This window comes from Erithacus rubecula (genome assembly GCF_903797595.1).
Source record: "Erithacus rubecula genome assembly, chromosome: 6".
NCBI lineage: Eukaryota > Metazoa > Chordata > Aves > Passeriformes > Muscicapidae > Erithacus > Erithacus rubecula.
Genome location: NC_136688.1, coordinates 25334171 through 25359494, shown reverse-complemented (window position 1 = coordinate 25359494; position 25324 = coordinate 25334171). Strand labels below are relative to the sequence as shown.

At 40.2% G+C, this 25324-nt stretch overlaps 2 protein-coding genes across 2 annotated transcripts in view; both read left to right on the top strand.

Moving 5' to 3' along the window:
• Positions 1 to 18291, top strand: part of LOC306803547 (uncharacterized protein) — a 60441-nt gene extending 42150 nt beyond the window's left edge. Inside the window, exons 24-41 of the mRNA XM_079309095.1 lie at positions 2091 to 2227; positions 2523 to 2654; positions 2990 to 3030; positions 3845 to 3887; positions 4448 to 4511; positions 5885 to 6045; positions 6221 to 6313; positions 6954 to 6991; positions 7648 to 7804; positions 8261 to 8397; positions 8879 to 9101; positions 10275 to 10389; positions 11081 to 11218; positions 12053 to 12160; positions 13281 to 13472; positions 13908 to 14074; positions 15496 to 15679; positions 16509 to 18291. Of these exons, the coding sequence (XP_079165221.1) occupies positions 2091 to 2227; positions 2523 to 2654; positions 2990 to 3030; positions 3845 to 3887; positions 4448 to 4511; positions 5885 to 6045; positions 6221 to 6313; positions 6954 to 6991; positions 7648 to 7804; positions 8261 to 8397; positions 8879 to 9101; positions 10275 to 10389; positions 11081 to 11218; positions 12053 to 12160; positions 13281 to 13472; positions 13908 to 14074; positions 15496 to 15679; positions 16509 to 16747 (2369 nt within the window). The 3' untranslated portion in view covers positions 16748 to 18291. The remainder of the gene's footprint in view (positions 1 to 2090; positions 2228 to 2522; positions 2655 to 2989; positions 3031 to 3844; positions 3888 to 4447; positions 4512 to 5884; positions 6046 to 6220; positions 6314 to 6953; positions 6992 to 7647; positions 7805 to 8260; positions 8398 to 8878; positions 9102 to 10274; positions 10390 to 11080; positions 11219 to 12052; positions 12161 to 13280; positions 13473 to 13907; positions 14075 to 15495; positions 15680 to 16508) is intronic.
• A 4493-nt stretch (positions 18292 to 22784) lies between these two features.
• The window catches only part of LOC306803213 (cytosolic phospholipase A2 epsilon-like), a gene marked incomplete at its 3' end in the record, with an annotated part of 30241 nt that continues 27701 nt past the window's right edge, over positions 22785 to 25324 (top strand). The window contains exon 1 of the mRNA XM_079308335.1: positions 22785 to 22849. Within this exon, the coding sequence (XP_079164461.1) occupies positions 22822 to 22849 (28 nt within the window). The 5' untranslated portion in view covers positions 22785 to 22821. The remainder of the gene's footprint in view (positions 22850 to 25324) is intronic.

The following is a 25324-nucleotide window of genomic DNA, read 5'->3' as shown; positions in this document are numbered from 1 at the left end:
TTTCTTAAAGGTGCATGATACAGTGCAGTAGCAGACAATGACCACTTACCAAACATAATTGATGTAGTTTCAAAATAATACTGTGTTCTATGCAACAGATGAAGTCAGAGCACGTATTACTAATTGGGAAATGTCAATGAAATAAACTTTGGGGTACCTATAGACTTACCTGTTTGGATCCTCCAGATCCTTCTCCTAGTGGTGACAAGAGCCAACAGCAATCTGCTAATATCAGTCCGGGCTTCCCAAGAGCCAAAAACGATTTTTATAAGGACATTTCCTGTATGCACACAGAAATTTGGGAGCTATTAGAATTGTTAGAAGCTTAGCTGATTTCTATGTGTTTTAATTAAAAAAAATAATATATCTTAATACAAATGAGAACTACTTTAATAGTCAAAGCTACTCTCCTTTCATTCAGAGTTACTCAGAAAAGATGACTTAAGCCTCAAAGAAGTTGGGGGGGGGGCATGGGAAAAGGCTGATTTTGTTAATTCTTGAGTTACAAATGGGGAGTCAATAGTGGGCCAAGTCAATTATTTTGTGCTTCCCAAAGTCAAGTCTACCAGTAAAACTGGGTGACAAGACTTGGGCCTATTAGATGCTGTTCAGATGAAGGTGTGTCTGCTATGTGATAGCAGTACATGGCCTTAGAGGAAGAGGAAATACAATTCTACTAATAGGATTGGCATTTATGGCAATGTTTCCCATGCTATCTTGGCACTTGTGTAGGGTGTCATCCCTAACTAAGAGATCATTATTCTGTAGGGTGACCATCCCTGGCTTTTGAGTGTGGGTCCACAAGATTGTTAATCTAATGATTCATACTCAGTTTTCTATGTCCTAGCAATGATGACAAATGTATTTGCCAGTAGATTATCCGGATGGAAAGAATCATGTCCATGCCACCATGGACATTTATTCAGAATGAAAGTGTTGATGATGCAAGCTCTCCTTCACACTAAAAGCTGCTATGAGTTCAAGTGGGAATCTACACTTTACAACTGGCCACTTCAGCTGAGAAAGGAAAATAAAACCACTGAAATTTTCCTCCCTACATCTGGAAGCATTAGAATTAATAGGTGAACTTTATGACCTCAACACACCTCAAATGGAAACAGCAGAGCAATGCAATTTTGTGCAAAGAAGCAATCTCAGCTACCTCTCTGCTGGGAAGCACAGACAAGCTTCCACCTGTACATGAAGTGTTGCAAATACCTTTGCCACTCTGGCTGAGGCTCAAAGATGTAGGTGAAAATAGTGACATTAAGCAATACTTTTTTAAATACAGTTTTATGGGTGAAAATTCTGCCCCAGTATAGCTGCTTCTCAAAGTAAATATTATCCATCAAATTGTTCAACATTTCAATGTTTTTCTTATAATCTTCTTCACAGAAGATTAAATTCAATAATTTCATCTCCACAGGTGAATAATCTTATTTTTTTGAACTTTTTTCATTATAATTTCTTGAAAAACTCTGTTGTTGAGTGTTTCCTTTTTAAACTTTCCTGAGGGAAGAAAGCAGACTGAAATCATGTGCCTTCTGTGACAGAAATTTGGCTTCATGGGAATCTTAAATGCAGTCTTAATCCTCCTCCGCATTGGCAGCCAGAGGAACTAGAGGAAAGCAAGGATGCTCAGAAAGTAGACAAGACAGAACTTAGAGCCAGAGCTGCTCTAGACATATAAAGGCATGATCATGCTTACCTGTGGAAGCCCAGTGTGTAGGAGCTGGGCTCTGTCCATGGGCAGCCCCTGTCACAGCTGCTAATGTCCACAGTGGCCAGCCCTGTGAAGCCACTGTGTTTGTGCCCCTCTGTATATGGATGGCTCATCAGCAACACAAATGTGCATTTTGAATGTTCATTTTTTTCCCCTAGGACCTGAAAAAAGTAGTTCTCAAGAAGAGCACCCTGATAAGCTTTCACAATAGTTGAAAGCAAGATGGTTGTCTAGCAGCAGCTTGATAGTATCTTGCCTAGTGCCAGGCCAGAATTGCTTTGTGTACAGAGTTTAAAAATGCCCACCTTACAGGAGACTAGATTGTTTCATTGGTCTATTGCTTTCCTGCTTTCCCTGTCTTCCACAGTAAGCCAGTCTGATTGCTATGTGAGCCTGAGCCTGCCAACAGCTTCAGTGCAGCATTTCCGCACCAAGACTGTCCAGAACAGCAAGAACCCGACATGGAACGAGACCTTCCACTTCACAATTCAGAGCCAGGTTAAGGTAAGAATGCAGACACCTCCAACAGCTATGCTTACGAGACATTAAGCAAACCATATAGTCCTTCAACTCTTTCAGGTCTTTCTGAGATCCTTGTGAAGCATACACACTCTCTTACTGCACTTATTTAGCTGTTGATGGTTTGACAAGCTGTATCTGCCTGCATAGTTAATAGAGTACACAGAGAGCAACTGCAGTATTTCTAACTTTTCATTCTTTTCCAAGGTTCTTAAACTAAAATGAAATATCTGTATCATGTTATATTTCTTAAACCATTCATACTTTTTTTTTCCCCCAGAACGTTCTGGAGCTTAAAGTTTGTGATGAGGACAAAGTAACTGAAGATGACCATCTCCTCACAGTTTTCTTTGATGTCTCCAAAATCCAGCTGGGAGAAAACATTCAGCTAAGTTTCCAGCTGAATCCACAGGTAGGGATAAAATTCAAGGGCAAAGCAAAGAGGGTGTGATCAGGAGAGAATATACTTGTGTGAAGAGCAGACCAAGAGGGAGCAGGGGGCAGCAGCCACCAAGAGGCCCTGCAGTATGCATTCCACTTGGAGTCTGCTAAATTAATGGATAAGATGCTAGAGCATATGACACTAGAAGAATGACAGACACGACGTGAAAGAAATTATGTCTGTGGCATGGGCAGCAACAAAAGATGACACTGGTTTATAGAGACTCTGAAGGGCACAGATTTCTGTAGCATATCTCTATTCACAGGTGACCAAGCTGCAGTGACTGCCTTAATTTTCTTTTGCAGGGAAAAGAGGAGTTGGAGGTTGAATTCACAATGGAGAGCAGGTGCGTAAGATGAAATAGCTGGAGGTATAAGATGGAAACACAAGGTTACTGCTGCAGATCAGTTCACACTTGCAGCCCCCTAACACTGCCAACACCTGAATAAAACAGGAGGTAACTTTGGGTAGACTGTTTAATGTAGAAGGAATGCATGATGGTGCATGGTATGCAAGCACAGGTGCTGGTAGGATATGCATAGAGATGTGCATAGAGATATCTCTGATGGCAGCTGCCCACCAAGCTGAAAGGCACATTCTACACAGGAGAAAGTTTTAAGTTTCCCCTCTTGTTCCTTATTGTGGGATTCCAGATGTTTGCTCTGTCATAGGAAATTTTTTTTCTTTCTTTGCTGACTGTACAGTTAATGGAGAGAATAAGCATGTAGATCAGTGCTGCTGATTTTTAGGCCATATGGTAATTTCCCCCCACCCCCCCATTTTTTAATGGCACGTTGGATGAATTCAGCAGCTTTTTAGCTCTGATTCCACAGCTTTGAACTGAAAAATTTTGAGCAATAGTGTGATTATACCATCACTGTAAATTGTCTTCAGAGTGTCAGAAAATGATCCTGTCTGATACAGTGAGCAACTCCTCTGTTTGGTGGATGTCCACAAACATAAAGTTCAGGTTCTAGCCTGTGAGAGGCAAACTGGATTGAATATACACACAGAATTTCTGATTCTGTTTATCTGTGATGCCTCTTTAAAGATGGACTTTTAAAGATAAAGATAACAAAATAATGCTTAAAGAAAAGTCAGAAAAAGAGAACAATAAGAATGTTGATTTTGAATTGACTGTTATCCATTTTGTCTTTCAGTCCAGATCCTCCTGAAAACATTGTTACTAACGGAGTTCTAGTGGTAATTTTTATTTCATAACCCTTTTCACTGCTGTATAGGAATGCTTGTTGCAAAGCTGGTATTAAAGGTACCAGGCCATTGTGGTGGCATGGAGACATTGATCAAGACCAACACACACAGCCTAAAGCTGCTGCTGGCATTGGCTCTCCTATGTTGTGGTCCCAGCTAGTGACTTGTGCTGGGAGAGGTTAAAGCCATGAAGACTGTGAGCTGCTGCCAGCGCTCGCCTCTGCCTAAACTGAGCTGGGCTCAGGGCTATGACATTCCTCCCCCTGCCCAGGGAGAGCTGGGCACCCTGTTTGGAGAGCCTTCTCCTATGGCTGCTCCTGCAGGCAGAGCGAGCAGATCCCTTCTCTTTCCTCATCCCAATGCATTCTGTTATTTCCCATGGGGAAGTCCAATCCCATCTCCCTAGACCTGGCAGTGGGGTTAGAGGCTGGCACCACCTCTCCCATGAGGTGCATGCCCCAAGACCTGTGGGAAGGTGTCCAGTGGGCTGCAGGAGGTTGAGCCCTGCTGACAGTGAATGCCTTTGTCCTTGTCCCCCTTGTCTCTTACAGTCCCGTGAGGTTTCCTGTTTGGACGTGCAGGTGAACGATGGGAGGCTGAGGAAGGACACTATGGGTGAGCCTTTGCTGACTTATGGAGAAAAATCAGGCTGTCACTAAACGGCAGAAGCACTTGGTGTTTTACACTTGAGTATGCTGGTTTTAAAATTATTTAGGATGCGAGACGGAATCTCACTGATTCCAGTGGCATGTGGAGGTAGTAATAGTTGATAAAAAATATAGAGATTATACCTGAATGTGGTGACATGAGCACATGGTCTAATTTCCCCACAAAATATTTTCCTCTGCAGTGACATCTTGCCAGATACTTACAATTTTCCAAAGCAGTTGTGCAAGGAATTGAGGTTTTTTGGGTTCTAATTTGGGTTTTTGAAGCAAACTCCTTTTGTTTCTGGATTCTGGGACAAAATAATGGGCAGAATGAGAATTGGGCCTCTTTTACCATCTAACTTCATAGAATTTCTTTGGGTATAACAATGTAAGACATGCCACTGGGTGAAACACAAGACACAGTATATTAATGAAGCCATTTGCTGCACTCTTAAAGCAGTGTATCACTGCCATGTCAAGCCCATACCTGTGGAACTGCGTGCCTCCTACGCAATTTTTAAAGTATCTAGCTCTTACATCTCATGATGACCCCAGTCCAGCACACTCCTCAAGCACCTGGATGATCCAGTTGAGCTCAGAGAAAAAATTTGCTAGATGTGGCTGAAAATGTTTAAATGAGGTAATTCTTTAGGCTGACAATATACCTTGCAGTGTGTAGCTTTACATATATAATATATATGTAAATACATATATATTATATACATATATATATAATACAATATTTCACCTTGAACCTTCTGAGTCTATATCTGTCTACATAAAGACCAGTTTTAATTTCTTCAACAGACATATCTGATGCTTATGCATGAAAGGAAAAAAAAACCCACCAGGTATTATTTTGTAAATGCTAGAAATATTTCAGAAGAAATATTAAAAGTAGAAGGAAAGAGAAACATGATAGAGGGACTGAGATTTAACTGATACCAATGAGAACTGTGTTCTCCCAAAATTTTCAAAGTATCTTAGCAATAAGATAGTATGTAATACTCAAACATTATTCTGGTGTAACAATAAGGTATTTTTTGCATTTCAGACTTTCAGAAAAGAGTGCCCCCAGACTATTATTGGCTGTGAATCATTGCCTAATGAAGAGTGCCATAATTTCTCCTATCACATATATATCTAAGTACAGTGATGCTATAGCAAGAGTCACTATATGGCACATTCTGTACACCATCTCTAAAACTGAAACCCTCAGATAAATCAGTCTATTTATTCCTCCTATAATTTGGGTATCAAAACAACGTTGTTACTTTAGGAAAACCTATATTACATTACTGTGCAAACAAATGATCCACGTTTTTTTGGTTTGTTCAGAGAGGAAGTTTGCACTGACTGTGGACGGCTCGTACGAAGGAACGCGGGTGCACACGCTGAGCTCCTGCCTGTGCCCGACGGCCCCCGCCAGGTTCCACTACATCAAGCACAGCCAGGCGGCGCTCACCGTGGCTCTGCCGCGGCGCAGGCGGCTCAGCAGGGTGAGCCACTGACTGGGGCTCTTTCTCTGCGGGCTCTAACACCTCGGTGTGTGTGCTGGGAGCTGGCTACTGCATGTCTGTCAGACTGGAAACTCCTGCTACCTTTTATTTATATATTTTTCTTTTCTTTTTTGGGGGGAATAGATAACTTTGTTTGTTTTATCCTTTTTCCCAGTCTATATCAAGTCAAAATGAAAGGGATATGAATGAATCTGTGACTCTGCCTCTGAACTCGCTTCCCATACAAGAGAAAATAGCAATTGGAGAGGTGAGAACAAGTCTTTCTTAACAGAAAACAGCCCAACAGGTCTTCAGTTTGGTGGATGATTAGTCTTAGAGCTCAGTGATTCAGTTCCTGTTGTACACAAAGCATGCTGTGGTGTAAGGTGTGAATGACAGTCACTCTGCAACTATGCAATAATTTTTCTTTTGTTCTGCACATGGATCCAGGCATGCCCTGTGAAACCCTTTTCTGAGTTTAAACTGCCTTCCTCAGGACACGTCTAATATGTACATTCATCAGCATAGTATGCATGTTAACAGTAATGGATATTACAATTAGGAGTTGTATTTGCAAAGGGAATGCCTGAAGTAGAAGATAAAAGAGAGATCATCCATATGTGTATGGTTCAGATGCCCAGCTTTCAACAACCTCCTCAAATAATGAATGTTAAACTATGAGAAGTTGAGGGGCCCTGAGCACATCTAGCTTGGGTGAATGGTTTACTTTTATTCAATCCAGACTGTGCTGGAACTTGTGAAGGTCTCTCACTGTCCAGACATTGCTGGCCAGATTCTCCAGCCTTGCAGCTGAATTCAAATAGTGAAACTCAGACCCTAGATGGAGTGGGGGAGGAAGGTGCAGGATGACCTGAGCATGCTTACACTGTTTGTATTGCGATTTTCAGGACAGGACAATTGACTTGTACACAAAGGCAAATGAATGGTAAGTGAGTCTCCAGCAAGACCTGATTCTGTAACTGGGAGACATCTGCTCCTACAAAAAGCTCATTTGAAATCATTTGATGCAGGCTCAGATGGGAGCAGATGTGTGAGTTCATTATGGTGTGAGTCGTAGGCTTTTATTTGTGAGGTTCTCCTTTTCAATTGATGGAAGATTAAATCATGGGTCCCCTGTCCTCCAAATTTTCAAGCTGCTAGTGCATCTCAGCAATAGGTCTTGATTTGTGTGCACTATTATATGAGAGAGCAGCTCTGCAAAAAATCACATTTCTGTATTATACAAACAAAATAACTTCAAGGCATGGCAGCTTGTTTCTCTAATCTCACAGCTGCAGTGCCTCTTGACAGATGTTACCTAGTTACAGGGTGCAGCAGTACTAAAACTTGAAAAATTATTATATGAGCAAATAAAACCAAAAGTCTGTAGTAGATACATAAGGGACAGTGTGTCATGATTTGCTCTGCCTTACTATTTGCATTCTCATTTTCAGCTGCAGCAATTAGCAGAGGCTTGTCTGTGGTATTGTTTCCCATTTATTACATTATACTGTCCACAAACTGCTCTGTAAACACACACAAGCACAGTTGGAGTTGTCCACAGTGACTAATAACATAACAATACCTGTGCCCTGGTCTCAGGACTCAGGGTCTGTGTTTCAGACCAAGAAACCTTGATGCCCGCCTGGGGTTTGACCTCTGCACAGATGAACAGAATTTCCTGCAAAACCGAAAGAAGGTAGTTGCTGCTGCACTAAAGGATGTTCTTCATCTGGAGGAAGATCTGCAAGAGCATGAGGTAACCAATTAGGGGCACTTTTGGAGGATTTTTCTCTCTCCTTTCCCTCAAGCCTGGAGATGAGGGATGATTTTTTTACCTCCATCTGGATAAGGAGTGAGGATTGTTAGCATCAGCTCCTCCTCCAGGGCACTTTGCCACCAGTGTGATCTCAGCTAGAGAGTTCAACTGTCTGTTTAGATAAGCAAAATCTATATTTCCACTCAGATTACAATTTAATTATTTGAAAGCATTTCAAACCAATAATTTGGTCTGTGTTTCTTAAAATCCTCTCTGAAGTGCCAAGACCTAATATATTCCACAGGGATGTACAGTATAGAAAAATGTTGCTTTATCTCTTAATTTATGTGTTTTATTTACTAGTGTCAGGATACTGCTTTTGCATTTCTGCAATCTTTTGACAGTGCCTTAATGTCACTCTTTCATCTATGCTTTCTGCTCTTTTTTTAATATCAGGTGCCTATAGTGGCTGTGACCACAGCAGGATGTGGCATAAGAGCACTCACTGCCATGTATGGCAGCATTTTGGGTCTCCAAAAGCTGCGTGTTCTGGATTGTGTTTCATACATCAGTGGTTCGTCTGGCACAACATGGTGAGGAGTACTTTTGACACTGTTGTTTAGATCTTGCTGTGCTAAGAAAAACCTATGTTCTGTCTTGGTTTCAGAAAGGGTTAAGGTGATCAATTGAGTTATTGCTTCCATCTTTGGATTATGAGTGCCAAGGTCACCTATGAAAGAATTATTGTGCATCGTGACCTATCCTTAAATAAAAGAGGAGACTTTGTTGGAAGTGTAAACATCCTTAATCCTATGAAAAATGATCCTTTATTGTTATTTACTGTTTGACAGAAACAGCATAGACAGCTGGTGTAGCTACTTGTGTTGCATCTCAGATTAAGCAATTTTTGATTGGTTGCCTTTAGATTTGCATTTCTGCTCAAAGCAAGCTCAAAGAGAAGAGTAACTAAAAGATAGATTGATTTGCATCCAAAACTCTACGAAGTGTATTTTCTGAGTTTCAAAAGCATCTTGTTCATTTCTCCCTACATTCCATCACGTTTCCTGTCTGCAGGACAATGACAAAGCTGTATGAAGATGCTGATTGGTCACGAAAGGATCTTGGGGAAGTAATTATTGAAGCACGCAAGCAAGCAGCCAAGTGCAAGATGGGGGCTTTTTGCTTGAAAAGTCTGAGGAATTATTACAGAGAGCTGAGCCAAAGGACCCAAGCAGGACATAAAACATCTTTTATTGATCTGTGGGGACTCATGATCGAAGCCATGTTAAATGATGGGGTAATGTTTACACATCTTCCTTCTCACAAACTTATTGACTTAATATTTGCAACCATTGCTAGAAACTAGAGTCCTAGGAAGAGACACCCAGTCAGTAGCACTGTACTTGGTGCAAAGGCAGAACACCACTTATTTACCTTAATAACTTGGAGAGACAGTGTATGTCTACACTGGAGCCTGAAGTGTGATTGAATGTAGCAGAAATGCTCAGACTAGCTATAAAGTAACCAGAATGTTGATTAACACTACAGCTGTGAAAGAAATTTCTAAGGTTTTTAGGTGATTTTATAGCCCTATGCTTCTATCTCTCCACTGCTGCAATGTCTGCACAAGCTGCACTTTTAACTTGAATGTACTGCAGATGTACTCATTACAGTTTGTCCAGCAGTTTGTGACTTAGTGATAAGAAAGTACAAAGATCCAGAGCTGGTGAGATATATTAACTACAGTGGGCGTCTTTCAGCTATCTCAGGATCTTCAATTTCTAATTTTATTGTAATGACACAAGCAAAAACTTTCCAAACTTTCTCCAGACTGATAACAGCAGGAAAAAAAGCTATTTTATTTCAAAATTCTGTAAACATGGTTTACTTTTTGTCTAGATGAAACAGACAGAATTAAATAATCTCATTTCATATCATATTTTACAAAGTGTTTTCAGCCTCAGTGCTATACAGCAAAATTTGCTAGAATTTAATTTGGCTGAAGTATACTCAAGACCTCCATTTCCTGTATAAGTTGTTAGTATTGAACAGCTTAAAGAGTTTTCCTTTGTGGATGTTTACTTTCAATGTAGTATATATATAAAAAAAAGAAAACTCGATTAGAAGGGTCACTAACATGCTGCCTTGGAGAACTCCTGTCATTAACAGGTGAAGTATATGAAGACATCTGAATTACCTGCATATGCTATATATTCTAACTTACATTTAACTATACAAAGCTAGAACAGAATGTGAAGTGATTCACTGCTGTCATTGTATACTGAAAGCTGAACATGGCTGGTTATCTTAACAGAAATTGTTCCTTCTTTCTTATCCACTGTTATTCAAGCACATGGAAGTGAATTTAGGAGCAAATTCAGGAAATTGATGTCTTAGAGTTTATAAACTGATATTTCTAAAGAACTGATTATAATCTAACTCTTTGGGTTTTGTTTTTTTTCAAATTCAGAAAAGCCACCACAGACTTTCTGATCAACGTCAGGCAGTAAACCAAGGTCAGAACCCACTGCCCATCTACCTCGCCCTTAATGTCAAGGACAAAGTTGCCACCAAAGATTTCAGAGGTAATGTTTCAGTTGTGAAAAAGAGCTATATTTTCACCCCGGGAGATACACTGTGGGGATATAGTAAATAACGATGAATTGTTTTAAATTCCCAATTCAAGCCCAGAGGAGCAGTGTTCAGAAATGTAAAGAGTAACTGGACAGGATCATGATACACATCAAGAGTTTGGTATTTTGTAAGATCACTTGGCATGTGATTGTGTATTTTCAGGTATTAACTTCACACTAATAACACAACATAATTCTCTGACAAAGTCTCAGAAATTATATGAATTCTTCAAGAAAGTGATTCACTAGACCTTTAAGTTTGCTTAATATATATTCTGGTCCGTGATGGGAGTTGGAACTGTATGGTCTTTAAAGTCTCTTCCAATCCCAAACCATTCTATTACTCTGTTTTTCATAGCTGCCTAAAGGCAATAGAAGTCAGTGTGAGTTCTAGTGCACCTTCCATGAGAAAACTTTGTACTCACTAGATAAAGAGAAGAAGAATTTAAATTTTCCCCAGCCCTGACATAGTTCTTTCACATACCTGGGGACCGTGTGATAGCTGGTTCAGCTGGTTGGCAGGGTTTGCTCAGGACATGTGCAAAGCCAATTTTCTTGTAAGAGCTAATGTCTGAGGCCTCTTCCAAGCCTGGCAACTGGACTATTTTCTATAGTGGAGTAACCTAGGTGCATGTGTTGGCAGAGTGGGTGGAGTTCACGCCATACGAGGTGGGATTCCTGAAATACGGCGCCTTCATTCGTGCAGAGGATTTTGGCAGCGAGTTCTTCATGGGTCGCTTGATGAAGAAACTCCCTGAGTCACGAATCTGCTTCATGCAAGGTAACTCACTGACCTGGGGGAGGGAACAGGATTTTAATAGAAACATTAATGATTCAGGAATTCACCCCCAGAAGCCTGTTGTTAGCATGAGGCAGAAGAGGCACTGGGCCAGTCAGCTGAAAGGCTCCCCAAGGAAGTGATCACAGCACCAAGCCTGCCTGAGCCCAGAAAGAGTCTGGACAATGTTCTCAGGAACAGAATTCTTGGGGTTGTCCTGGGCAGGGCCAGGAGTCGGGCTTGATGATCCCTTCCAACTACTATCATTCTGTTTACTGAGACTCATCCAACTGCTAGCAAAGGTGGTTTTATAATTTGGTCTAAGATAAAAATAAACTAAAATGGCAAAGAAATTGTCATGTACATTTGTGAGTGCTTTTGAGGCATCATCGTTTCCTGTAGCTTGCAAAAATTTTTCGAAGTTGGAAATCTATGATACGCTCTGGAAGCCAAAAAAAAAAGTCGAAAATAACTCAGTGGAGTGAGAAAGAGGAGAATCAGAGAAGGAGCTGGCTGAAAATATTTCTTTATCAAAGGAAAAAGGAAATGAAAATAGGAACATGAAAACCGCATATAAAATTTGAAAAGAAAAGTTCAAGGTAAAACATGGTGAGAGGGAAAAGACTTGGATTTTTTTCTGAAATAAGTTTACCTAAATAAGTTTGCCTAAATAGGTTTGTCTTTGGAGTCTACCACTGAAACAGATGTCTGAACTTATGCAAAAATTGGATAGAAATAAGAAAAAGTTAGAGAAGGGCTGGGGAAGGAGCAGTAGTCGGTTTTAGAAAAACTTGTGTTTACATCTGCATTGCTTATTATACCTCTCCCAATTTCTAGGAATGTGGAGTAGTATTTTCTCCAAAAATCTCTTGGATGCCTGGCACGCAGCTGACAATTCAGAAGACTTCTGGCATAGGTGGACCCAAGACAAAGTGACTGAAATAGGTAAACCAAAATGCCTTCCTTCAGACTTCTCTGATAGGGTAACTGCACTCATATTTCCCATTTGTTGAGCTTTTCTGTAATGTTGTTTTTCTCAGTCTCTGGGTATGGAACATACCAGGAAAATGAAGTTATTTGATTTTACTGAATAACCAGTGTTTTACTTAAATAGTGAGACTGTGAAAAGAAGGAAAGGCCTCATTAGACAGTTCTTGATATAAAGAAGATAGGGATGGACACATAAGGTGATCCCTGAAGTGTTATCTTTAAAAGGCTGAGAAAGGTATACCTGTGTCAAAGCTTCATGTTATATATTTGTTAGCCAGAAAGAAGCTTGATTGTTTCTGTTTCAATCTCCTTTCCCTGCACAGCACACCCCTCTCTCAAAATCTGACTAAACTGAAAAACTTAGTAGACAAGTCAAACAAGGTCAATGTGCTGGAGCTCTTACACCAGCTGAGAGAAGCAGCTCCATACTGAAAGAGCATTCCTTGGAAAAACTCACAAGCATCTTTGTGACAAAGTTCAAGAAAAGCCAGTGAACAGACTTGGGTCACATTTCTGTGGACTGTTTTTATAAAAAAACCCTTGAAGTCTTATGTTTCAGTTTATATAAATAATTTGTAAGCTTTGTTGAATTCAGGTGTCTACAACTGAACCAAATTCAACAATATAGCTTTTTTAAAAGTAAAAATATTTAGTTTGAAAGTAAAATGCTAAAATTTTTCTATGCTTTTCAAAATAAGCTTTAAATTTAATATTTAACCTATATGGAATCTAAAAGCAGTAATCCCTTAAAATATATTAATAAAATTAGTTCCTCAGTTTCTTGTTTGTCTGGAAAAGTGAATTAATTCAGTGTGTACCAAAACCAACCTGTTTTATGAGAAAATGTTCTTTTGGTCATGTATAACCAACCAGAGTTTAGGAAACACAAGTAAGTTTATACTTTTGTGATGAAATTAACTGGAACTCACAGCAGATCATAGGGAAAATAATGCAAAGCTGGGCTGTGAACACACGATTACAGAAGACCCATTGACCCTTTCTCCTATTTGTGTCTTGCCTCTTCTCAATTATGGTTGTAGTTCAATTTCATGCTATTTATGCTGTGTATCTCCAGAGGAACAACCAGACCTGCCTGAGAAGCCGTATGAGATGGCTACGTGTGTTTTCACTCCTACGAGCGGCCTCTCCACGACACTCCGGGACATCCTGACGGATCGCCCTGCCGTCTCCAAGTACCACAACTTCCTAAGGGGCTTCCAGATGCACAATGAGTACATCCAGCATGAACATTTCACAAAATGGAAAGGTGTGCATGGCTCTGCTGCCTACATGTCTCATTGGGGCAGGCACAGAGGCTGGGAATTAGCGAGAGATGTTTGCGCATCCTGAAGAGAACTGAGTAGGTTTTGTGGCTACTGAGAGGAGGAAGGAACTCCTCACACCTTTCATTTTCAGTAACACAAATGTTAAATTATTTAGTTGCTGGGTACTCAAAGTCCTCGCAGGAATAAAAATTGCTGGGGTGGGGCTCTGTATATAAGGCAACATCTGTGTAGGTTTTGGTGCATTCATTGGTTTAGAAATACAACAAAAAGTGAGTGGAGAGGGTGAAGGAGCTTCAGGATTGCTGCACACTACCTACCCTAAAGCAAAGGGAAAATCCTGGATGGGATTTTTGCATTCTAACTTGACAGATGTCTTTCTGCAGTTTGCTAACAGCTATGAATCTTCCACTCTTTAGACACTTTGCTAGACTCCTCTCCCAATGACCTGAGAGGCAACTCGGAACACCTGGAGCTGGTGGATGCAGCTTTTTTCTTTGAAACCAGTTACCCACCCCTCATGAGACCAGAGCGCAAAGTGGACGTCATCATACATTTAAATTACACAGGTGGATCACAGACATTGGTGAGAAGTCTCAAAACTAATTATCATTTACAACTGCTTTTGCTTTGCTTTCCACTACTTTCAAACAGGTGTCTGTGAAATAGGAACTTAGTGGAATCTAGTAACACGCTGTTTGCAAATCTTAGAAGAAGAATGGAAATTTCTAAAGAGGAAAATGTGTATTTTTCACAAATTATTTTTGAAATATCCCTAAATCCTTCACCAGTGAAATACAAACAGGCAAGATGAAGTTAAGAAAGTCTAGTTGCAATGTCTTTTGTAGTTTTATATATATATTTAATAGCACAGATATAGTTGGGAAACTTTTGTGATTCAAGTGCTGAATTTAATCTGCATTTTGCTTATAAATGTACAAATTTTGTTTCCCACAAAATTATTTTCTAGCAAGAACAGCCTAGTGAATAATGGGTTTCTTAATAGTTATTTTTATTTCTTTTAATAAATACACTTTTTCTTCCTAAATAGTGGACTTGAAGCGAGGTATCAAATGCATTTACTGTTCTTGCAGAAATCAAATTTGGTTAAAATAGTTATATACATTTTGAAAGCATATTTACCACATAAATAGACAATTTCAAACTTTAAAATACAGAACAGACTTGTAATTGTAAACCTGTCCTCGAGGGACACCCCAAAAACAGGAAGTTCAGTGGGTAAGGTTCTGTCAGTTTTTCAAGTGGAAGACACTTCAGTGGTGCAATTACAATGAGAAATACAGTGGAAATGATAATATCTTCCACTATGTATCATTCGTGTATTATGAAATTTTTTGGAAATAATTCAAAATGAGGTGGTACTTTTTTGTTAGATAATTTAACAAAGCTGGTCATCACAAATGAGTTTTCTAAAGCTGGTCATCACAAATGGGCTTTCTGATGAATATTTGTAGCGCTACACTTTGAGGTCTAGAATTTGTTATTTGAAAATCTCATTTCTAAAATTCAACTTTATAGATATGGGTAGATTGGTCTTAAAACCTAGCTAAAGTTTACTTAGGTCAGCTCACAAGTTATGTGCTATATAAACAGATAATGGGACTGGAAATCTTACTGTCTTAGACTGCAAATTTAGTTTCGTTTAGACCCAAATTTTTTCTGACCTAGTTCTCCTTTAATTAATGGTCTATAACATTGTTTGAATTTATCTGTTCTGTTTCTATATGATATTCTCCTTCTAGAGACATACCTTAGAACAGGTTTAAACTCTCTTTGCCATCTTGATATTAGGTGTTTTCCTGGAAGACTATTTCTAATGGCTCCTCGGGCAGCTGAAAAGCAGTCCTTGGGGCTGCAGATATCCACATTATTTACGGCTGGCTCTCTCTCAGTCTGTTTTGTGCAACTTTGCATGAACTGTTGGGCTTTGACAGCAGTCTGATCTTTGCTATCTTTTCTGTTCCTTGTGCTGCTGCTGTTGACCAGCCCCTGGAGCAGGCTTGCAAATACTTTGCAGAGCAGGGAATTCCATTTCCCTGCATTGGACTGACAGATGATGAGAAGAACCTGAAAGAGTGCTACATGTTCGATGGTGCAGACACCCCAGGAGCTCCTCTGCTGCTTTATTTTCCATTAGTGAATGACACGTTTCAAGCATATGTAGCACCTGGTAAGTTAACAGTACCCAGGTAACTTCATTGACTCAAAGAACATTCCCACTCCCTGGGTGTTTTCTCCTCAACTCAATACAACTCCCCTTTGTCTGCTTGTTCATACTAGTGAATAGATTGCAAAATGGGATGATTCAAACTGTTTGCAAAATATGGTGAAGTCTTGTACATAATTTTATTTGTGTCTTGGTGCAATTCAGGGAATAGAAGAATTCCGTTCCTCTATTAGAGGAATGGAAACTAATATCTTCTTGTAATTTCCAGTTTATTTTAGGGTATAGAACAAAGCATATATTTCAAATTATATGTGGTTTTATGATACTCAGATCTAGGTGAGAATCACAGCATAGAATCGTTCTGAGGTGGGCCACTGTGCCTTCTATTTAGGCATGTAATATGCTGGTTGAATATGCTGGAGTATCAAAGCAATAGTACATAATGTGTCCTGGATTAGTATTTGAGATGGAGAATTTGCTTTTAAGATGGTTTCCAAACCAACTAATATTCTGCATCCTCCTCTCCTGTGTATCTCTATTCCTTTTTGTTTGTATTTTGCCAAAGAACCTGCCTGGTAAGCCTTGAGCAGGGGTGACCACACAAAATGATGTGCCATGAGCCGGCCAGAAGGTGGTGCTGACTGCAATGGAAATTACATTTAATGACACTTGTTTTATTCCAATAGTTCAGAAGTAGATTTCTCAGATATCATGGCATTGCACTTATCTTCATAGTAATTGCATCTGTGATCTCTCCAAGTTATTATTGACCTATCAAAGTATAGTATTTCTGTGGGACTATACAAACACATTTCTTTTTTTCCCTTGACAGGCATGTCACGTAGTGCTGCTGAAATGGAACAGGGCAAGGTTGATATCTCTAGTTTCTCCTCTCCATACTCAACCAGGGAGGTCTCACTGAAAGTAGAAGATTTCAACAAGCTTCTGAAGCTGGCTAATTACAACATAATGAACAACGAGAACATGATTCTTCAGGCCTTGCGCACGGCTGTGGCACGAAAGAAACAAGCCCTGAGCCAGCCAGCATCACAGGCACAGCCCTCTGCCTGAACAGCATTTTCCTATCCTTACTAAGCACTTACCAAGACAGCATACATGTGATAAATAAGTCACCATTCTTGACAGGGACCATGTATTTCTAAGCAACCTTCTCAAGCTTATCCGGAATTGTGGTATTAAACTCAGCAGTTTCTGCTGTTAGTACCATCTCACTGTGGTCTTCAAAAGATGAAGATTCAGCTGTGAGTGATAGGGAAATAGCATTAGCTCTCTTTGTCTGCAATCTCTTATGGTCTTGATGGCTAGTTGCTAGTAATTTTTCATATGCAAAATATTTTGGTATTTCATTGGGACTATTGGTAGCAAAACCATAAAGCCCTCTTCAGACACTGAAGGTGGTGACTATGCAGTATGAATTTAAAACATTTTACTTAGTTTTAAGAACCTGTATTAAGTGGCCTTCTATCTTTAGAGTTTTGTTTCCCAGGTGCTTCTTCTTGGAAATAAATATTTTATGAAGGATGTTTAATTTTTCAAACTTGTGTTGGACAACAGAGATACGGATCAGTGGCTGTTTAGGTCCGATCAATTAAATCAAATTTAAATATTCATTTTGAAGGACCACCGCTATCTCCTCTCACAACCATGTCCTGTCCGAGATCACACATATGTCCTGCAGTTAGCTCCCTGAAGTGCAGTTTTGCTTTAGCATCATCTGGAACTTGTTCAGTATAGTGTATTGAACTATTACAAAAACAGAGAGCATGTGAAGGGGATTGCAGGATGTATGGTAATTGAACACTGGAGACATGCAGTAAGACACCAATTTTCTGCTCACTGCATCACAGTGTATCCCATACTCAAACACACTTAAGGCAAAGGAAAGTCCAGCAGAGAGAGATGTGGAGCTTCTGTTTCTGGTGTGAATTCTTCCTTAGAGGTGAGTAACTGAGAGAGAGGAATTGTTTTCCAGATCTGGAGCTGGTTAAGAAGTTAGTTTTTACTGGTTTTATGTAGTAATCCCACAGAAGCATTGTGAAAGAAAGGCAGATGCTGTCATCTAGGAGTTGGTCAAGGGTCAGCTAAGATGGGCCTTACAGGAGTCCTTCGGGGTCTGGCCTAAAACGTAGGCAAGATCTATAGAAAAGTATCTTATTTCCACAAATTTTCCAACAAGGTAGATAGACAATTTCTGCCTCATTCTAAAATCCTGCTCAGTGTTTTATCTGAGTAGCCACTCATGAGCTCAAACTAAGGTACCTGAACTATCAAAATGGGTATCATGACTGATGCCTTAATGCCTAAATTTGTCAAAGCCCTCCCATGACTGCAAAGTTCTGGGCATTCCATCAGTGTTGTAAATATTGCAGGCTCAGAGGAACTCTGGTGCAGTTTCAGTTCTCAACTGTTGTTCCTTGCTGGAAATATTTTTGTCATGATTAGATACTCTATTTGATTTTGCCTGTAGGCTTTTTGATAGTAATGGGGAGGAGGATCTGCTCCTGCCTGGTTTTACCAGTCTCAGACTGGTTAGAAAACACATATTCTTGAGACAATGGAAAGAGTTCTCTATAGATGCCTTGTACAGCCTGCTTTACTTTTTGTATGTCCCATCTCAGAACTTGTGATGCACCCTAAAAACTCAGATGATCTGAAGCAAACCAGAAATGGTAGCTTCTCAGCCACATGTTCACACTAGGTATTTTGTCCTAAGGGCCAGTTCTGGTACTACTACTAGATGTTCTTCAAGGAGAGGCACATGACAGTCAATGTCTGGGATGGGCTCTCTCCATCTTCATGCCCTGCAGCATTTACTGTGGAGGAAATTCCTGCAGAGAGAGCCCTTGGCTAGGAGAGGTGACAGAGGCCTGGAGATTGACCCATCATTTTCCTTCCTTGTGCTAAGCTGAGGTAATGAACACATTTTTTGTGTGTAAAACCCCTCTTTTTGTATACTTTCCTTATTGCTATTTCTGCTGTTACCATGTGTTTCTTTTTTTTTTTTTTTTTTTTTTTTTTTTTTTTTTTTTTTTTTTTTTTTTTTTGCATTCAGTAAATTGTTAACATAAATCTCTCCTTGTCTCTCCCTTACCAGATGGGAGGGAGGAGAGGGGGTGCCTTGTTTGGAGTTTAACTTTTGGCTGGAGTTACACCACCACAGGCTGCCCAGGTATTCCCTGTGTCAGCTGAACCCTCCTGTGCTGGGTCTGCAGGGCCAGGTTTTGGCCAGGTCCAGGTTTTGGTCAGGGCCAGGTTTTGGTAGCAGAGGCTGACAAGGGTGGCCCGTGTGAGAAGCTGCCAGAAGCTTCCCCATCTCCAAGAGAGCCAGTGCCAGCTGGGCCCAAGGCTCACCCACCTCTGGCCAAGGCTGAGCCCATCAGTTGTACTCCCTGCAGGATAATGCATTTTAAAACAAGGAAAAGAAAATCCTGTGCAACATCAGTTGCAGTGGGAGAGAAGAGTGACAATGTGAGAATGTGAGAAATGGGCCTGCAGATATGAAGGTAAGTGAAGGAGGAGGTGCTCCAGACTTTGGAGCTGAGGTTCCCCTGATGCCTGTGCTAAACAATTGTTAAATAACTATTTAACCTGCTGTTAAATGACCATGGTGAGGCAGGCAGCCCCTCCCAGCCCTTGCTGGCCCATGGTGGAGCAGATTTTCACCTGCAGTCCCTGGAGAGCCCCACACGGAGCAAGTGGAGGCCTGAAGGAGGCTGTGATGCTGTGGGAAGCCTGTGAAGGAGCAGGTCCTGGCAGGACCTGTGGGTCCATGGAAAGAAGAGTCTCCATTGGAGCAGGTTTGCTGGCAGAGACCCACGCTGGAGGGTGTGTTTCTGCAGGACTGCACCCCGATGGAAGAACCCACACTGGAGCAGTTTGTGATGAACTGCTGCCTCTGGGAAGGACTCAGGCTGGAGAAGGTCATGGAGAACTGTTTTCTGTGGAAGAGACCCCACGCTGGAGAAAGTGAAGCTGCTGGGGTGGAGGAGTGTGGATACTGGTGAAAGCCAGGGAAAGAAGCAGCTTAAGATTTTCTCAGGCTGCTCAAGGCAAACATAAGAGAAAGAATTATAACAATGATTAAACACCTGCTGGATGTGTGAGAGATGTGATGTTTTGGTGAAAGCATGTTTACCAGGGGTGTTACCTGCCTTGCACCAATGAAATTACTTCTGTTCTCAGTTCCACGATCTAGCCTATAAAGTGTGATTTGTTTCTTTAATAAATGGGCTTTTTACTTCTCTTCTGCATGAAGGAAGTATTGTTGCTCCTTTTCACTGCTCTCCTAGCCCTGGTAGCAACAGAGGAGGTACTGAAAATCAAGAGTAAAATTGAACCCAAGAAGAAGGGAGGGGTGGGGAAAAGGTGTGTTATGATTTAAGTTTAATTTCTCATTATCCTACTCTGATTTAATTTGTAATAAATTAGGCTGATTTCCCCAGGTTGAGTCTGTTTTGCCATGATGATAATTGGTGCATGATCTATCCCTGCCCTTATCTCAATCCACTTCCCTGTCATTAAGTTTTCCCACCCCTGTCCAGCTGAAAAGGGTGGGGTGTGTATGATAAAGTGACTTTGGTGGCCACCTGCTATCCAGCCAAGATCAAACCACCACAGCTTCTCAGTGTTGCTTGGCTGTGTTTTGTTGAGGGTTTGGGTTTTTTCTGGTTGTGGAATTATTTTTTTGGGGGAGGGGGGTGGGTTGGGGGTTTAGCTAAGGGGACAACATATTTTTCCATAGTCTGGGTATCTACCAGTAAGTAACTTCAGCCCCTCTATATCCAGGAAAAGGAAAATAAATACAATTTGGTTATTGTGAAATAATTTCATTTATGATACTTTTGTTTGCTGATTGCGGTGCTGTGTGCCTACATTTAGCTACCATTGCCTTCTCTGGTTTGTTCATTGCTGAGGCTGCTAGAACATAGTTATCAACACATAAGTGCTGTGTGTTATCACCCCCTTATCTTGAATTGCTGATAACTCTAGGCACCTTGGTGTGTACAGCATTCTCCAAATGCACACCTCTGGTATGCTATCAAATAAACCCAGCAAACTCCCTCCCCTTTTCTCTTCATACTTTCCCTTTCATGCAATGAGGAAGGTGGGGCTTGGATAAACCACTTGCTCCTCAGCAGGTGCCTCCTTAAATTTTGCAGAGGTAGTTTGTGAATCACAGCTGTTGCCTCTAACAGTGAAGTGACAATCCATTTCTGACTTGAATGCAGCTGGGAGCAGGATGGGCTCATACTGGAGTGCTCCTGAGGTAAGGGTGTGAAAGCTCTAGAAGCTGAAGATGGCCTGGGGTGCATTTGTGGTTGGGATTCTGGCTAGGAGAAGATGACTTCTGAGCTTTTATTTCTAATTTCATGTATGTATTTACTTATTTATGTGAGGATGACTTATACCTTTGCTGGTATTAGTTGCCTTGTGGAGGCACTATTGGTAGTGAAGTTCAGCCACAGTGGGTGATTCACATGGAGGCTGGGAACATTCTGAAATGCCTCACAGAAACTTTCTGTGAATTTTGTATGAATCTGTGGTTAGATCAAGCATTATGTAAGCTATGCTCTTGCACAGTGCAGCACCTGCCAGCAGTGACTATAACTGTATATGGTGTCCAGGCAGCAGTGCTATCAGCCACCTGGTAGTGATGCACACTGGAAGGTCACTGCCTGAAACCAGTCATGGTCTTAGTTTTATATTTGTGCATGACTGATTCACAAAAATGTCTTGATCTGTCTCGGAAGTTGTGGGGGATCTTTTTGATTTTGGTTGTTTGGTTTTATGTTAGTTTTTTTGTTTGTTTTTGGTCTCTTTTTTGTTTGTTTGTTTTTAATGGGGTTTTGTTTATTTGTTTGTTTCATGGAACATAAGTGGGGGGGAAAGCCCTACAACTGTCTGCTGGGTTCCAGCAATTTAACATACTCTGTCTTCTTCTCAGTTCTGAAATTAACCTTTAGTTTGCTATGAACAAATGATTATTCTGTGCCCTGCTTCGCTGGTTGTATAATGGAGGTTGTAAAGCTTCTCTCCATATACATGGATATATGCTAACATAAATGTTCATTGACACTTGCAGATCTCAAATGGGGCATCCCCATGGCTGAAGAAATAACACACGTGAATGTCTAACCAATCTGGTCAAAGAAACACTAAGGATCTACAAATTCATTTTTTTAAACAGAACCTGGCAATGGTCTTTGTGTGAAAAGTATGCATAGAAAGCAAGGAAAGAGACTGTCCTCTCTGCTTTTCCTTTTGCCCTTAACCACTGAAGCAGCATCAAGAGTAAAAGTAGAGGCTTCTTAGAGATAGGGGGTTGAGGGGAGACTTTTTCCACCAAGAATCAAAACCCAGAGAAATGACACTAAAACATACCCTTCTCTTTTGGAGTTAGGCATAAAAAACAGACCAAGCTTATTATAATTCAAGAGTGATAGGAGAATTCATGACTTCTCACCTGGATCAGTTCCTAACTGGAAAAAGAAGTGATGTTACTCCCTTAAGGAATTTGTTGGAGTAATTTTGCTGGCAGAGAATGGGAGAGGAACTAGTTAATGCTTTCAGAGAAGCAGTAACTAAAGTTTGAGGTACTAAAATCTGCAAGAATTAGTAATAGTTTTGAGTCAGGTCTGTTATTTGCCTTTCCTTCTGCACTTAACATTTCATCTAGTGATCCTTCTGCAAAGATCCAGCGTCTTGTTTGAGTGGGGAAGTTTTGTTAACATCTTTTCCAAAGCTGTTTTCTTACATCTGGTTTTTTTTTTCATGTTGTGCTGCATTGTGCTGATGTTGTCTCACCAAACAGTGCCATAAAAAATTATTTCTTCTGCCAATGACATATACACACAGCGGAATATTCCCTCAGTTTTGTTTTTTTTTTTTCCATTTTTTTAAACTCTACATAGACATGATTTTAACTTCCCAAGTAATGCAAGTAAGGCAGTTCATCTTCCAATTTTGCCTCATGGCTTTCAAAATCACAACAGGAAGTTGGAGAAGTGGGAGAGCATGTATTACGAAGCATAAACAATTTAATGTTAATACAGGTAATAAATTTTTTCATTTTTCTGCAGAGTGATGAATGTCCCTGCTGTTCATTCTTTGTGAAAATCATAAGAATGAAAAATCTGAGAAAGGCAGATCTGTGTGAGTATCACAGTCTTTCTTTGCGCTTTTTAGTAGCTCAGTTATGAAAGCAGAAAACTTGTGTTTGGTACTGGCACGGTAACTGGTACCTGTGTATGAAGTGACACCTTCGTTTCAAATATTGATGCATATTTGAATTTGGACTATGCTTTGAATACAGTTTTATATAAACAATACCTTTTTGTTTATAGCATGCTACTGTTATTAGTAGAAATGGCAAATGTCTGCTGGGGTGTACTGTAAAGTACCTTAACTGCTAACAAGGTTCAGAGCCAGTTTTGATGAACAAATTCAGGTGTTAATTCTCAGTTGCAGTTTTTGAATTTCTCTTTGCTTAAAAAAAAAAAATGATAGAAGGAGCATTATAGATCTTATTGTCAAACAACAAATTTTTCTGTCAAAATTTCACTGAAATGTACTCGAAGTAGACTTTTCAGGATAAACAAGTACCATTGAAATGTTTCTGAGGACTTAGAATGGGTGAAAGTGGAAGTGAAGAGAGAAAAATCTCAGAAGTTTCCTTCTCAGGTAGAAGTAAGAAAGCTCAATATCTCAAATATCTGACTCAGAATGAGCAAGCCAGGAACAAAAGGCAAAGGAAGTGAATATGAACCTTTGTGTAGCAAATAAGACTATGTGAACACAGCAAATATATTTACCTCCATGGAGATTCCTATTAAATTCTTGCTTTTCTGCCACTGTGTCAAGAAGAAGGATATTGCCTTTTCTTGAAAACAGTCAAACTTCAGAGAAAAGTGAAAGGATGTTTCAATTCCTTCTCTGTTATTTCTATCTCAGCTGAACTGTTTTCTGGCATGTTACCAGCCCAAGGGAATTTCTAAGTTGCCCACAGGCAATAGCATCAAGACAGCCACCTGCAGAACTGATAACAAAATGTGTGCCTCTGGCCTTAAAATCAAGGATGTTTCTCTCTTTCTCAGCATTTCATAATGGTTGGAAATTATGATCTTTACATTCTTAAGGACAATAGAGCTATTTGTCTTAGTTCTTTATCTTTTATTAGTCTTTAGCCTGTATCCTCATTTTGTGCAGATGATTGATTGCCTGACTTCAGGTTTGAAGCTATAGCACTGGAGATTTGCTTCCAAAGCCAGATGTGGAAGAAAGTTTTTGCTAGAAAGAGACAGAAGAAGCAGTGCTAGGTGACAGGATCTTAGAGGAGCTGCTTTATCCATTCCCCATGCCAGTTGCCTTTATTGTGTGCAAGACAGCACCACATTTTATTTTCCCTCTGAGAATAAGGACCAAGTTACCAGTGTCACAACAGAGAGCCAGTGAGCTTTTATCTCCCCTGTATGCTCTCTCATAGCAAATGATTTTGTTAGTGGAGCCATGCCACATGGTGTGGTACACAGCACAAGAAAAGAGACTGTGCTAAAAACATTACATTGAATGAGAAAACCAGTGTAAGAGTGTAGCACAATTCTTTATGTGGCTCATATTTATCTGTTTTATTACTATTTCTGTACAATTTAAAATTGTTAAGAGAGACAGAGATGAGGACAGAGTGTTGAAAGATGGCACAGAAATAATTCCAGCTGCAAAGAGCCTTTGGTGTTCTGTTTGAGTCAGAATCTTGGAAAAGTGGTTTTGGAAGACTGTCAAATATGAGTGCATTTTGCTTTTCTTCAGCTGTGCACTGCACATTTAATGGGCCCTTTTTGTGCAGAGGGACTGCTACCTGCAGTGTCCATGTCTTGTACATGTCATGTAACATCTTATTTTTTTGTTATGGGGTAGCTGTGGCAATCACCTATAATCATGCTATTGACCTTTACCCTGTGTATCAGAAAAAAGGTTGGGTTTGTACATGGTGCAAATGTAATAACAAGGATTAGGCTACTAATATGCATTTAAGTCTGTTAGGAATAAGGCTTACTCATGATCCAGAAGGAATTGCTCCCTAATTATGAAGGCTGTCAAGTAACTATAATCTAAGTAGTACATATCTTGAAGACATAGCTGTTGCAACTTCTAGACTTGTTTGAATTTGGCTAAATTTTCCTATTGAAAATTTAAAATAATAGTGATACCAGACCAGTTCACAGTCTCATTTGGATTGAGAGTATGTCCCCAGAACGGGCTCATAATAAATACTTTGGGGTATGACAAACACTGGACCATGCTTTTCCCTGCCCTACTCTCCCAAGAGATCTGTGGTTCTTGAGGTCTGTAGCTGGGAGATCTGGCTTCTGAGTCAATAGCAGTATTTGCATTTAAGTATCATACCCCAAATTATTTGATTCTGGAGGCCATTAGGGGATCTTATTTTGATACTTGTCATCTCACTGTGCTCTGGAGAGGAACACAGATATTCTTTTTTAATGTCACAGGAAAACACTATTCCCACTTTCAGGATGTTATTCTTTGGGGAGGTCTGTATGGTTATATTGCTAACTAAATAGCAATATTTAGACTTTTTTTTTTTTTTTTTTTTCACTTTGCCTTGCATGG